Below are 15312 nucleotides of genomic sequence, written 5' to 3' on the forward strand. Positions count from 1 at the left end.
ATAATAAAGGCATGAATTCATATCAGAACTCATAATTCACAAGCCAATTCTCCAATCCTGACAAATAGTGGGTTACAGAAAGTATATCGTGCTGAATTAGAGAGCCAGTAACGTATGTTTTAGTAATCTGAATAAATTCTCATTAAATATTCTAACATTATATAAATGGAATGTCTGGAGACGATAATGTTTTACGTAAAGCATTCCAGTAATAAATTAAATAGTTAGTTTCTAGTTCATATCTATTCAAGGATGTTGCATAAAAGTATTCTTTTATATAGTAAGCATTAGGCTCAATACAAACATACATACAGTATGGTGTGTGTAAAATGTAACATGTTGCTTGACCTGGGGTTGATATGACAAACAAGTGAATTACTACATCATTAAGGTTAATACAGCATCAAACTGATCTATATAGTCGTTAGATATATTTTAAATGTCAGAGGGTCCAATTTCAGGATTAAGGACCGTCCCGTTGCATATTAGGTTTTTACACTCTCAATCAGTGTACAGTAACAGAATGAAGAGTCATCTTGGACTTGACCAAGGTCACATTTTGATCACATTTGTCTTGTTCTTTATGCCCCATTGACATGGATGAAGAAACATACTGCGTAGTATAGAAAAAAAGTGCCAAAAATGGTGGACTATAAAGGTCTACCATGAATACTGCATAGTTGCTGAGCAAGTCTGGTGAATCGAATCATATGACATGATCAACATAGTCTAGCCTGTGATTCTCACAGTGTTGTTTTTGGTGATTTCACTCATCTAATGGAAAGAGTTAACGCTACACTAGAACCACACTTGAACTTTCCTGAGCAGCTCATCTCATGCATGCATCTAAGTATCTATTCGTCTGACTTTTTTGAAGAGAATTTACAGAGTTGATTATGATGTACAAAGCAGCTAGTGCAGTTATATCACATGAACCCTAAAAATCATAAAAAAGACAATCCTTTTGAATGTATGAATCAGAGGCAATATTCAGTTTTGGTCACTTACTAAAGAGCGAGGTTTTAAGTTCTCTTTCAGCTAGTTTAAAATGGAAATATCAGGCTTGCTCCTTCTGCGACTGAAACAGGTTTCTTTGTGCATGGTTGGCAAGATCGTTTCATTCTGGGAAAGGAGCCCAAAGGTGGCACGAGGAATATAATTTTCTGAAAAAGTAGCACTAGCTAGTTTAAGCTAGCAGCCTGATGGCACCGTTGTCAGAGCCGAGCAGCAAAAGCCTCTTGGTAGGCAACAAAGACAGACTTGTTAGAGTCCCACGAAAGTTCTCTGTGCTGAGCTTGGTGGATCCCCCCAGGTTGGCGGTGCTGTCCAAAATGGAGTACACCCCAATCTTGTTAGCAACAGTACCTGCCACAATCTCAGTACCATAAAGATCAAATGCATGGATGGGGTCAGATGGAGTCCTGTACTGGTGGAGTGGCTTGTGCTCCACATCTTTCCAGACGGGTCGTGTGTGGTCTGATGAAGAACTAATCAGCAAATTTTCCTCTGCTGCCTACAAAATGATACACACACAAAAAAAACACTGTCAGTAACAAATGGATGGGGAAGTATCTACATTTAGCCAGCCAAGTACTTCTGATTTTTACTTGCCTGTATTTTTTATTTATTTTGTATGTTCTATATAAATAATTATATTTTTAATTTCATCAAGTTTTCCTATTTTTTCTTCACAAAAAATAGCTTTTTATTTACAAATCACAATTTGTAACCCAAAAATGTTACAAATCTAACAAAACAAGTAACCACATAAATTCATAATTACACTTCTGCTGGAAAAGAATGGCACATGATACAAACCATTACTGATTTATAAGAAGTTTTCAGCACATACAGCACAGTTCAGAAGTTTGGGGTCAATAAGACTTTTTGTTTGTTTGTTTTTCAAAGAAGTCTCTTATGCTCATGAAGGCTGCATTTATTTGATTTTTCAGGATTCTTTGATGAACAAAGTTTAAAAGAACAGCATTTATTTGAAATAAAAATATTTTGCAACATTATGCATGTCTATATTGTCATGTAATGCATTCTTTCTCAAAATTACTTTAAAAAAAGAAAAAAAAAAGAAAAATCTTTTGAACCCAATTTTTGAACAGTAATGTACTTACTGAAGACTATCTTGATTATTAATCAGCAAAGTGTGCAACAATTATCTTGAATATATCACAGAAAACCAAATATTTAAATTCATAAGGCATACAAATGTATGTACAAGATCCATGAATGTGAGATTATCAATAGCGCTACAGCAGCAGCCTGCAACTCCCTCACACTGGCTCTGGGCCAGCAGGACATCCTTATTGTTGAGTCCTGCTAAGGTTCATTCATTTCCTGATAGCCACAAATAATAAAGTAGTTGTGCAGCAATCTGCAAAACTCATAGATTTTGTCCTAATGAGTAACTCATGTCTATATTTGCCCAAACATGGGCCTCTGGTGGCAGAGACAGACCTTTAACCCCACAAATCAGGGTTAAATAAAGTTTGCTTAGTTCTAGTCACTTGTTGACGGCATCTGAACAAACCAACAGGGTACAACTTTTATCCTACTGAAATCTCAAATACAGATGTGAATCATGACACCAAAACAAAGACAGGAATCTAGTCCGTGTTCTGTAATGATTCTTGGTTCCACTCCATTCTAATTTGTGATTATATATAGTACATGTAGTCGTCCTGTAAATGTGGACTCTTCATGATGAGTGGTAGGAAAATCGGATTCAGAATTTTTTGCTTGTTTCAGCTATTTTTATAAACACTGTGTATCCATATAACATAATATTCCCTAAAATCAGTACAGTATGTGAACTGCAAAAACATCAAAGGACAACAGAGCATGCAGTTGTATGCACGTCTTTGATTACACATTAACCAACGACATGCATACTCACTTTCATTTGCAGTATATCTCCCTCGTGACCGGGCCAGCCTCTTAGCACCAGACCCGTTCTCGCATCCAGCAGCACTATAAATCCAGTGGAGAAGCCTGCCGCTACTGTGCGTCCGCTCGGACTGACAGCTAGGCAGCGGATCAGGCCAGCGCTCATGTTACTGTAGGCTAGACGGAACTCATGCTGTCAAAAGAGATATAACAGAGTCCTTACTGGTAATCATAAGCATTGCAAGAAGGAATATATAAAAACCAGCCTGCCCAATATAATGCTGGATGAAAAAAAATTATCTGAAAATGGCTTGTAACATAACATGTATTGATGAAAGAGGACTGAACATCCCTGCAAGCCAGGTTTGCGCACGTCTATGAAACGCAGCACAGAGTCTGCGCTAGCAAACACTACACTGCAGTGAGGAGCAGGCATAGTGGCGACAGCCGTGATGGGGTTCTTGCCGTCCAGAGCTTCATAACAACGAATATTCTGACTCAGATGGAGGTACTGGTGGAGTGGCTTGTGCTCCACATCTTTCCAGACGGTCAGTGTGTGGTCTGATGAAGAACTAATCAGCAAATTTCCCTCTGCTGCCTACAAAATGATACACACACAAAAAAAACACTGTCAGTAACAAATGGATGGGGAAGTATCTACATTTAGCCAGCCAAGTACTTCTGATTTTTACTTGCCTGTATTTTTTATTTATTTTGTATGTTCTATATAAATAATTATATTTTTAATTTCATCAAGTTTTCCTATTTTTTCTTCACAAAAAATAGCTTTTTATTTACAAATCACAATTTGTAACCCAAAAATGTTACAAATCTAACAAAACAAGTAACCACATAAATTCATAATTACACTTCTGCTGGAAAAGAATGGCACATGATACAAACCATTACTGATTTATAAGAAGTTTTCAGCACATACAGCACAGTTCAGAAGTTTGGGGTCAATAAGACTTTTTGTTTGTTTGTTTTTCAAAGAAGTCTCTTATGCTCATGAAGGCTGCATTTATTTGATTTTTCAGGATTCTTTGATGAACAAAGTTTAAAAGAACAGCATTTATTTGAAATAAAAATATTTTGCAACATTATGCATGTCTATATTGTCATGTAATGCATTCTTTCTCAAAATTACTTTAAAAAAAGAAAAAAAAAAGAAAAATCTTTTGAACCCAATTTTTGAACAGTAATGTACTTACTGAAGACTATCTTGATTATTAATCAGCAAAGTGTGCAACAATTATCTTGAATATATCACAGAAAACCAAATATTTAAATTCATAAGGCATACAAATGTATGTACAAGATCCATGAATGTGAGATTATCAATAGCGCTACAGCAGCAGCCTGCAACTCCCTCACACTGGCTCTGGGCCAGCAGGACATCCTTATTGTTGAGTCCTGCTAAGGTTCATTCATTTCCTGATAGCCACAAATAATAAAGTAGTTGTGCAGCAATCTGCAAAACTCATAGATTTTGTCCTAATGAGTAACTCATGTCTATATTTGCCCAAACATGGGCCTCTGGTGGCAGAGACAGACCTTTAACCCCACAAATCAGGGTTAAATAAAGTTTGCTTAGTTCTAGTCACTTGTTGACGGCATCTGAACAAACCAACAGGGTACAACTTTTATCCTACTGAAATCTCAAATACAGATGTGAATCATGACACCAAAACAAAGACAGGAATCTAGTCCGTGTTCTGTAATGATTCTTGGTTCCACTCCATTCTAATTTGTGATTATATATAGTACATGTAGTCGTCCTGTAAATGTGGACTCTTCATGATGAGTGGTAGGAAAATCGGATTCAGAATTTTTTGCTTGTTTCAGCTATTTTTATAAACACTGTGTATCCATATAACATAATATTCCCTAAAATCAGTACAGTATGTGAACTGCAAAAACATCAAAGGACAACAGAGCATGCAGTTGTATGCACGTCTTTGATTACACATTAACCAACGACATGCATACTCACTTTCATTTGCAGTATATCTCCCTCGTGACCGGGCCAGCCTCTTAGCACCAGACCCGTTCTCGCATCCAGCAGCACTATAAATCCAGTGGAGAAGCCTGCCGCTACTGTGCGTCCGCTCGGACTGACAGCTAGGCAGCGGATCAGGCCAGCGCTCATGTTACTGTAGGCTAGACGGAACTCATGCTGTCAAAAGAGATATAACAGAGTCCTTACTGGTAATCATAAGCATTGCAAGAAGGAATATATAAAAACCAGCCTGCCCAATATAATGCTGGATGAAAAAAAATTATCTGAAAATGGCTTGTAACATAACATGTATTGATGAAAGAGGACTGAACATACCTGCAAGCCAGGTTTGCGCACGTCTATGAAACGCAGCACAGAGTCTGCGCTAGCAAACACTACACTGCAGTGAGGAGCAGGCATAGTGGCGACGGCCGTGATGGGGTTCTTGCCGTCCAGAGCTTCATAACAACGAATATTCTGACCTAGTTACATGAAAGAGAGAGCCAAACAAGCAATTATGTTAAAGCTGTCAGTCTGACAGACACAGTCAAAACACAATCTATATAAGAATATATATGCATTATCTGTAGTGAAATCTGTAGTAATGTATACACTTTGTATATTAATGATCTATTAATAATATCATTATGTGATGGAAATGACAGTTGTGGAAATGCATTTTTTGTAATAAAATTGCTATGGCTTTTTTAAATTAAATAATAATTTCATAACGTTTGCATCATATACAGCTTGATTGAATTATGCACAAAAATATATCACATTTCATATTTCTCTGCTGACACTGGAAATGACTGTGGGACAATCAGAATTTTTTTTTAAATTATAATTTTTGAATTTGAATTGATCATTTGAATTTTTTTGTTTTCCAAGTAATAATTTGTATTTTTATAATAGATTTTCAAAGTTTTATTACTGAAGGCATTATTAAAAGTTAAAATTGAAAGCATATTACTCTCATATATTACCATTTTATTTTGGGGTGGGTAAGATTTTTTGTTTATGTTTTTTTAATTATAATTTTTGAATTTGAATTGATCATTTGAAATTTTTTGTTTTCCAAGTAATAATTTGTATTTTTATAATAGATTTTCAAAGTTTTATTACTGAAGGCATTATTAAAAGTTAAAATTGAAAGCATATTACTCTCATATATTACCATTTTATTTTGGGGTGGGTAAGATTTTTTGTTTATGTTTTTAATGTAAATAAAATAATAAATAATAAGTATAAAAAATAATACAAATTAAAAGATTAATCACCCAAATTCACCTATCCTATGCCACAAAAGGACAGTTGCTACAATACTGTAATACTACAGATGCTCAAATTAACAGTATTGTTACTCTCTCTCACCTGTGAATTGATTCCACAGATGCACAGTACCATCACAGCTCACCACTTCCTGTGAGGCCTCTAGCTGGCCAACATAAAAGACAGATTTGCGGTGGTCTGTGTATGTGAGTCGGGGTTCAACCTCTCGTGTGCCATCACCGTGGTTATAAAGCGGCCACAGCCTCACCGTTTTGTCTTTACTCCCAGAAAGGAAGTAGTCCTCCCCTGCTAGTGGCGCCAGACATTTTGCCGTGCCTGAGTGGCCCAAGAAACTCTGAAGACGGATCTGGTGGAAGTGGAAGTGTGAGTCCTGCTGGTTAAGACCGATCTCATACTGCCAATAGGCAAGCCAGTTACCCTGCAGAGAACGGTTGCTGCGTGGGAGGTCCTGTTTCAGTGCGCTGTCCTCCGGTGTGGGTCCCAGGACCCAAGAGTATGAAGAGTGAGAGAAAGAAGGTCCGGCTGAGGAAAGTGCAGTGGTGGCTAGACTCGTCTGAGGAGCACTGCTGCCATATGGCCGTGCCCATGTTTCCAAAGAGGACAAGTTAGGACTCCCACAGGCTTCAGTGTCCCGGGGTACCTGGATACGGTTTCCCACCAGATGACTGCCAAAGGTTCCTGACTCAGGCAGGATGTCTCCACCTAGTGGTGTGGAAGTGGACGAGGGAGCAGGGAAGGGACTACGACCTATATGGCGGCCCATACTAGGAGAGAGGCCCATAGCAGTAGTTTTCTGACCTCCAGCAGGGTTGGTTTCTGGGCTACCCGGACTTGCTCGTTCATGATATGATTGAGCCAGACTCCAAACTAACTCATGATTTGTAACCAGTTTACGAATCGCTACATCACCTAAAAAAAAAGCATATACAACTCAGCTAATGAAGATGAATAGGAACACATTTATCGATGCTTAAAAGCTGTGTTTATCAAGCTAACCAGTAGAAATGTGGCTTACCAACAAGACAGTAGAAAGGAATGTAAGATGCATAGGCCATTTCAGGATTAAACACAGCCTGAAGTTCCTCCAAAACCCCAAGCTCACAAGTAATCTCTGTTCCATCTGGAATGCATACATCCAAGTATGTGCTGTCTCCAACCTCCCTACGTGGGGCACTTCTCATCTGCACATAAAGAAAATGAGTTTAAATCATTAAGTAATGATGTAGTTGTTTATGAATAAGACTACAAACTATATCGGCCAAGTATTAACAATTCTCTGAGGATAATTTCAAAGTATGCTACCATACAAAAGTTTGAGGTCAGTAGGATTTTGTTTTTTGAAAGACATTAATTCTTTTATTAATTAAAAAATTTGTGACAGTAAATGACATTTATAATGCTACAAAAGAAAAAAATGTATCATGTTTTTCACACAAAAAAATTAAGCACGTCAGCACAACTGGTTTCAACATTGATAATACGATTTTTTCCTTGAGCACAGTTAAAGACATTTATAATGCTACAAAAGAAAAAAATGTATCATGTTTTTCACAAAAAAAATTAAGCACGTCAGCACAACTGGTTTCAACATTGATAATACGATTTTTTCCTTGAGCACAGTTAAAATTATTTCTGAAGGATCATGTGACACTAAATTTTTAATTTCTTAAATAAATGCACCCTTGGTGACCATAAGAGAAGTCGTTCAAAAACAACAAACAGGAAAAAAAACAACCCCATATTTTTCACCGGTAGTGTATATTCTAATTTTACAAAACTGTCAGGAAGACTCATATATACAACATGAAACTAAACAAATGAAAAACAAATAAATAAGGATGCACTGATATTAAAATTCTATACTATTTCCTATACTTTTTTTGTTAAATAAATTAAATGTAATAAAACACTTAATAAAACTAAAACCGATTGTTTTAAATGCTATAAGTGAATTTAGACAATTTTAATCTACAGTATGAAAATAGGATACTGTTAAAATGTGCATAAGATTACATCTAACAGTGTTGTAAAATTATATTGTTTTTAAAGATTGACTATGTAAGTGTTAGATGATGGCAAAGGTTAAATGTAAAAATAGATGAAGTGAGCATGAGCAATTAAATATCCAATATCCAGATAAACTAAAAAAAATCCTCAATCATATCATCCGATTACAAATATGATATTGATAAAGCATGCATCCCTACAAAAAAAAAAAAGATTAATTATACATTATACGATATTGTAAATTGTCTATGTTTACCTGATTTTGCAGATACTGCAGCAAGGAGAAAACCCGGAAGAACCTGGAGAGGGTTTCTGCCATGTGCTGCTGTACCATCTCTCGGCCAATACGCAGACAGATCAGTGCCATGAGGCTCAGAGTCTTTAGACATACTGCGGAACGAGTCTGCACTCCACTAGGAAAACTGAACACAGAGAAACAAATTAATAAGAGTTCATTTTAGTGCACATGGAACATAAAGCAGAGGGCAGCTCTGATTTTCACAAGTTGCAACTTCCTGACTATGACTGATGCACTATATGTAAGCTTTTACCCCATCTTAGTTGATGTTAACAAATCCAGCAGAGGCAGCAGAACCTCCTGGTTAATCTTCATCAGCATATCCATTAGAGTGGTGTCCGACAGGAACACTATAATCTTCTGAGTGAGTACCGCAGCGCCCAAAAGCCCTGCCTCCTTTCGAGTGTTCAAACGGCAAGAAGGCGGCGGAGAGACCTGCAAGTTTCAAGGATGTAAACTTTTAAGTAAAAATCTATAAAGAAAAATACATTTTACAAGACAAACTGTTAATCAGTGAGATTCAGAAATTTCAGAGTTACCAGGTAACCAATGTAGGGTAGATACTGGTAAGTCAAGACTGGTTCTCCATAGAGATGTGCTATGTAAATAAGACACTCAAGAACTGGTCGTGCAGTCTGGTCACCAACAACTGGCTTCTTCTCATACACACTTCCTACGCTATCAAGGCTATTTTCCTCATTTGCAGAGAGCATGAACTGGTGTTTATCAAGACCTTAAAAAGAAAAAGATTACTTTTAACAGAGACGACAAAACCACCAAATACCACAGAATACAGAGATAAGTGTATGCAGTTCAGAAATTGTACCTATGTAACATGTAGTAAGAAGTCGCAGCAGGTTCCTAGCTATAAATCGAGATGTCAATGTCGGCCCCAGTTTTGCAGACAGCCATCTGACAGTTTTGCAAACAGTGTCTGGGAAAAGACAATGTATTTTTTTTTTTGGTATTGCATAATTCAGGCATACCGCTACTATGAATATTAAACATGTACAAATAAATCAAACAAATGCTCAAAATGACCAAAAAGACACATCTGTTCTAACTCACCTAACAATATCTTGTGTTCTTTTTCCTCAGAGTCATCTAAAGGGTCATGTTCAGTGTCTTCTTCCTCCATGTTTTTCTCTGCATCTTCTTGCACAATTCCATTCATGACGTCTCCCTCAAGCATGGCCACGGTTGCCTCAGACTCCTCTGTGCAAACTGAAAGAGTCATCTCTAGACTGGGCACCCTTTGCACTGTAATTTCTCGGTCTTCCACTGTCTCCTCATCCTCAAGCTCTCCACCATCCTCACCATCACTAGCTTGCTTTAGGTCCTGACTACTGTCAACAGACTTTAAACTTGCACGGTCTCCAATGGACACCTCACTAGCGCTGCTCTTGTCGCTCAGTTTCCCCATGCTGAGAGATTCCTGGTCTTGATCTTTGCTTGCAAGGCTTTGGTTCTGCTGTTTGGCAGCAAGTGCCATTGTTGCCCCAGATGCACTATTATTCACATAAAAGCCATTCTGAAAGTCCTCGCCTTCAGTCATAAAAACCTGGTCGTTGAGACTGATGCCTGAGGAATAATCCACAAGTCCTTGGTCTCCAACAACACCAACACCTCCACTACCACCTCCACTGCCTCCTCCTACTTGGCCAGATGATGTGGCAGTAGACGACCTTCCATCCTCACACTCATAGTCCTCCTCTTCCTCATCTAAGGCACCAGCAACTCCCCTTAAAACCTTCAGACCTTCCCATTCAGTCCCTGCAGCTGTATTGCAGCTTTCAAAGCCAGTGATGACCTGCAGAAAATGTGGAAGAAGGCTGGAAAGAAAGGCTTGCAAACCCAGTCTTACAATAAGCTGCAGCACAAAGCAATCCGTGTAGAGGTAGAAGCGGCCTCGAAGGCATCTGGGATTCTCATACACACCTACCAGAGGCTTTAGTAGGTACTTGGAGGCATTGCGAGGCCCAAGAACCCTGGACACGGGTTCAAATAAGTACCAGGCAGCATAAACAGCAGTGGACTCCTCTGACATCAAAGAAAGCACAAAGGGTAGAAGAATCTCAAGCCCCTCTGCAGTTATGTTGTCCTTGAGAAGTGTCTCCAGCTGTTGCCATAAGCTAAAAATAATGTCACGGCCCTGAACACTGTTAATGGACTCCATCTTGGAGTGGTAGGAGAATATGAATCTATGCAGTATTGGGAAATATGCTGGAAAGGGTAGAGGGGAAAGAACAGGACTAAGCATTTGCCAAGGGTTTGGTGGTGGAAGACCCTCACATATAGGGTCATATTTGAACAGATACGGTAGTCCTTGCGGGTGTATTGTGAATGTTTCTGTCTTAGAGCAATGCTTGTGGACCTGCAGAAGTGTCTCTAGTGCATGATGGAGAGGTAATGGAACATCTCGAAGGTTTGTAGAGCACAGCTTCAATACTGCTTGAAATCGATCAATCAGATGTGTTCCTGGTCTCAGTCCCCGCAGTTTGGAGGAATAAAGGATCTCAGCAATAAGAACACCCAAGGCTTGCATATCTCTCTGGAAAAGATCTGTGAATGACAGGGGAGCTTTCAGTACAGGTCTCAAGTCTTTCTTGTTCATGCCAAGATCCACTGTATGCTGGACTTGACAGTGTAGACCTTTCACCAAGAAGTTGTTGAGCTTTTCTACCTCTTCCAAAGGCTGCAAAGGTTTGAATCCCTCTGGCAGGCTTATCTTAAAATCCTCAAAATTTGAAGCCTCTGGCCTTTTACTAACAGAGGCTGCTCTGTGAAGCACGGATGCTCTAATACCTGATCCTAAGGTATTTGTGACATTTCCAGGTGTTTCACCAGGGAAAGAACCATGAGAAGGAGACACAGCCAGAGCAATACTCTCTCCACTGGTCTTTCCACCAGCAGAACCAGCCAAAGGGATTGGAACAGAATTAGATGATGACGAGCCACTTAAGTCAAGAGCTTCCATTGCTTGCTCAAGCTCCTCGTCCCGACCTACCACTGACCAACCACTGGATTCACATCCTGTTGTTTCCGGGACCAGTCCATCCACACCATCCATTGTGGTTTCAAGTGGTGGAATCTGCCAGGTCGTTACGTTGACAGGCCCAAAGTGGGGAGGCTCTGGAGGTGAATACTGGTAAGGTGCAAGACGAGGTGGGTGAGGGTGGTCAAACAGTTGCACAACTCCGTAGCTGGTGAGATGGGTGTGATTATCCACCAAGTGCAAGCACACGTTCTTAGCTTTGACAGCTTCTTTACCTGATAACTTGTAGCCAAATGTTAGGTCAATCCAGTGATGCAACTGTTGAGACACTTCTCGACTCTCTAGCAGTTGTCTATGCACAGCAATAAACTCTTCGTAGGAGTTACACCATGGAGGTATATCAAGGTCTGGCATGTCTGGATGAATGGAGTGGAATATTGTGGGATCCGTGTAGAATTCTGGGATGCATTCATCTGGGGTCCAAATCTGAATACGTTCCATACTAGCTGGATATTCATTGGGCTCCCACTGGGAACGAACATGGCTGCACAGTACAGATTTGGGTGTCTGTCTAGCTTTGTAGACATAATAAGTGATGTCTGACAGAACATCTGAGATATGATGGGGAACGTGGAGGTGATCCGACTGGCCTGAGCCACCAGGTACTACCGGTCCACCAAGGTCTGAGGCAAAATTGCTTCCACCACTTCCAATAGCTGCTGCAAGTGCTTCTTTGGTCATTTCATACGTGAAGTCCAGTTGTTTATCACCCTTATTCAGACGAAATTTCGACTTCTTGAGATCACGAAACCTTCCATATGGCACAGTGAAATCGACCACCCAAGGTAAAACCGGATGATAGTTTGGGTCTCCCTCACGCCTCCCAGCCAGTCGATTTAATTCCATCAGATATTGGAAGTTGTTGACTCGACCATTAACCCAGTCTAGGACCAGAGATTTGAGCTCATCCAGGCAATTTCTACAAAGATGTTCTCCCACACCACTGTTATGACTCTGATTGTCTTTTGCTGTAACACTTGTTGGCACTTTAATTTCTAATGCATGCGGCACAGCATCCCAGTACTCTTCAAACTTTTCATAATGTGCCAGTGATATCTTTAGGCGACTGCAGAGCTGCTCATCAACTGCAATGTCAAGTAAGGAGAGTTCGCCACACAGTAGCCCTGAGGCATGACATTCGCGCACTGCTATGAGTAGTTGGTACAAAATGAACAATATCTTAGCATGGCTGTTAGCCAGCTTAGCTGGACTGTAAGTGACAATGTCATGAACAGTGTATTGTGTGTACGGGAAAACCACATAAAGAACCTCCTCCGACTCCAGCAAGCATTCTGCAGGTAGCACATTTGGACACAAACTGTCAGTACTTTGTTTGGGAGCTGAGCAGTTGGATGGGAATGGGCTGTCTTTCTCCTTCTCTTTGGCTGGAGAGAGGGACGGTGACACTCGATCGGTAGAGATAAAGCTGGAGCAAAACAGTTTCTGTAAGGCTTGGCGAACAGCATCAATGGCCAAAACAGGTGTTTGCTCAATGGAATCTGCATATGGTTGCACACGATTCATGTATGTTTCACGCCATAGATTTCTGAAAAAAAAAAAAAACTATAAAATGATATTTCAAGTAAACACTGATTCAAAAAGTTAACCAAATGCTCATTGTTTAGAAAATAATATAAACGTAACAGCACAGAGAAGAATTCTATATGGAATGAGCAAGCACAATTAAATATCCAATTCTAACATCAGCAAAAAACTGATATATGCCTATATTGTGCAAATTTACACATCTGAATACAAAGTGATTTTAAACAGATTGTTTTAATCAACAGAATTAAAAACACAACAATTACGCAAGTATATTAAAACAAAGTATCTAGAAAAGACATAGTATTGTACCTGAAATTAGACTGGGATACTCCTTGCATCAGAGTCATGAAAGAGTCCTGTGAGAGTCCCTCCCCATGGCAGCCTGGCTCCCTGGCTAATCGGTATGCCAGTTTGCGCTTTCTAAGACCTTGGATACAAACACGTGTCCAACCAGATGGCAATTTCATCTGAGAGCGCTGGAGGAGAGTGCAGATTTCCCCCTCGCTGAAGCACTCGTATCGCGCACAGCGAGTAACTCTTTTGTTTCTCAGGGCCATTACCCATCGAGTTGGGACCAGCACCACCAGTTCATTGGGTCGCTGACTGAGTCCAGTCTGCCGCTGATCAATACCCAGGTCCCTCTCCAAGGCTGCCATTAGCCACTCCATGATCTCTTTTAGTTAACCAGACTGTGGCCCTTGAAGGCCCCTATAAGAAGCTGAGAAAATGTAAGGAATGACAGGAAGTAAAATAAAAAGCACTAAAGGTACTACTATCGGTTTCTGTAGACAGTTACTGTATTACACATATGCTCATGACATCAAATAATGAATTTACACACACAAAAAAAAAACTTTTATGGAGACACATAGAAAATGTGTTCCATATTCACTGCAAACTTGACTAATGTGTTAATTGATACTTAATGCACAATGTTCAAGTCGTGAGACATCCAAATAAACGTTAGTTCACCACAGATGATCTTAAAAGTGTAATCTAAAGAATTACATTACTGATTACACTATTTATAGTAGCATAATTTGAATAGTTTCACATTACATTTCAGAAGAAATCCATTTAACACTGTATGGCAACAATGCATATTACTACAATTAAAATAATAATGATAAAATCATTTAAATGCAATGTTTATGACGTACAGATGTAAACTATTTGAAAATAAAATAGTGTAAAATAATATCAACTTAAAATAATTACAGTATTTAATAATTATATAATTATTTTATTATACAAATAAAATAATGTTATGCATATAATAATATAAAATATGTATCAGTAGAAGTTTGCAGATCAAATTATCTTCAGGGTAGCAACAACTAATAATTTGTCGAGGACACTAATGTCACTGAAAATGTCATGCATCACATGTATTCTTCCATACTTCGATCAGAATATTAAACTTCATTTATAACACCCAAAACATCTTCTCGAAAGATTGAGCACGTAAAATGTAGAACATACATTCATCTTTAATTTCTGCATTTAATTTCTACATTTTCATTTCCTCTTACAACTGCCCAGACAATAAGGAAGCAATGCACTTCTGTCAGATGGTTTTCGCTTGTAAAGTTACAGATTCAAAAGAGCACTACACTATACAACAAGCCGCAACCTGTTTGGTTAATGTAAACACACAAACACTACCGAAAACATTCGGAAAAGAGGAGATCTGTCCATCTAGCTGTTGTTGTTGCTCACCTCTGCACTGTTTGCTGCTTGTCAGCAACTGCGCTCTGGAACAGCTGCCATTACGATGCCAAGTCCCATGTTTGCGGGATGTATAAATTGAAGTTCCAGTACTTTAAGAACCACCATAACCGCACAACAATTTCCTAAGAAGTCGAGAATATTTTGTTGTCTTCCATAGTGTTGAGTTCAGAGCCTCACGTGACTCTCATCTCCGTGCGTGCGCTCCCAGACCGTGTGACTCTCAGCCAGTAGAATTGTGTCATAATACAAGTCACTTCAAGATTGTATATATATAAATTAACTTAAAAAATGTATAAGCTTATATAACATACATTTATAATTTTATATTTTAATACTAAATATAGTTTAGTATTTATATTTAGTTAGTAGTGTGTACTGTAGTTTGTAGCAATGCATGTTCGATTAGTGGTTAAACATACATAAATTGCATAAATTGTCAACTCAACTGACCTGCTGATATAGTTAACACGGCACAATAAGAAT

The 15312-nt window shown here is 38.8% G+C and overlaps 1 protein-coding gene across 2 annotated transcripts; it reads right to left on the reverse strand.

Moving 5' to 3' along the window:
- Positions 1–563: 563 nt before the first annotated feature.
- On the reverse strand, positions 564–15030 carry LOC107744800 (WD repeat-containing protein 81-like). Of its 2 annotated transcripts, XM_016558628.1 has the most exons (12): positions 14818–15030; positions 13408–13816; positions 9564–13096; positions 9322–9429; positions 9035–9228; positions 8749–8930; positions 8454–8619; positions 7206–7371; positions 6272–7099; positions 5234–5379; positions 4892–5074; positions 564–1513 (listed from the first exon to the last, which is right to left on the reverse strand). In XM_016558628.1, exons 2-12 carry the CDS (start codon positions 13764–13766, stop codon positions 1187–1189), a joined length of 6192 nt encoding a protein of 2063 aa, XP_016414114.1. In that variant the 5' UTR covers positions 13767–13816; positions 14818–15030; the 3' UTR covers positions 564–1186. The 2 variants fall into 2 exon arrangements, 1 of the variants encoding a protein (XP_016414114.1); XR_001640526.1 differs by lacking the exon at positions 564–1513 and having other exon boundaries at positions 4995–5074; positions 6438–7099.
- Positions 15031–15312: the final 282 nt, after the last annotated feature.

This window comes from Sinocyclocheilus rhinocerous, unplaced genomic scaffold (assembly GCF_001515625.1).
Source record: "Sinocyclocheilus rhinocerous isolate Xijiao unplaced genomic scaffold, SAMN03320098_v1.1 scaffold738, whole genome shotgun sequence".
NCBI classification, from domain to species: Eukaryota; Metazoa; Chordata; class Actinopteri; order Cypriniformes; family Cyprinidae; genus Sinocyclocheilus; species Sinocyclocheilus rhinocerous.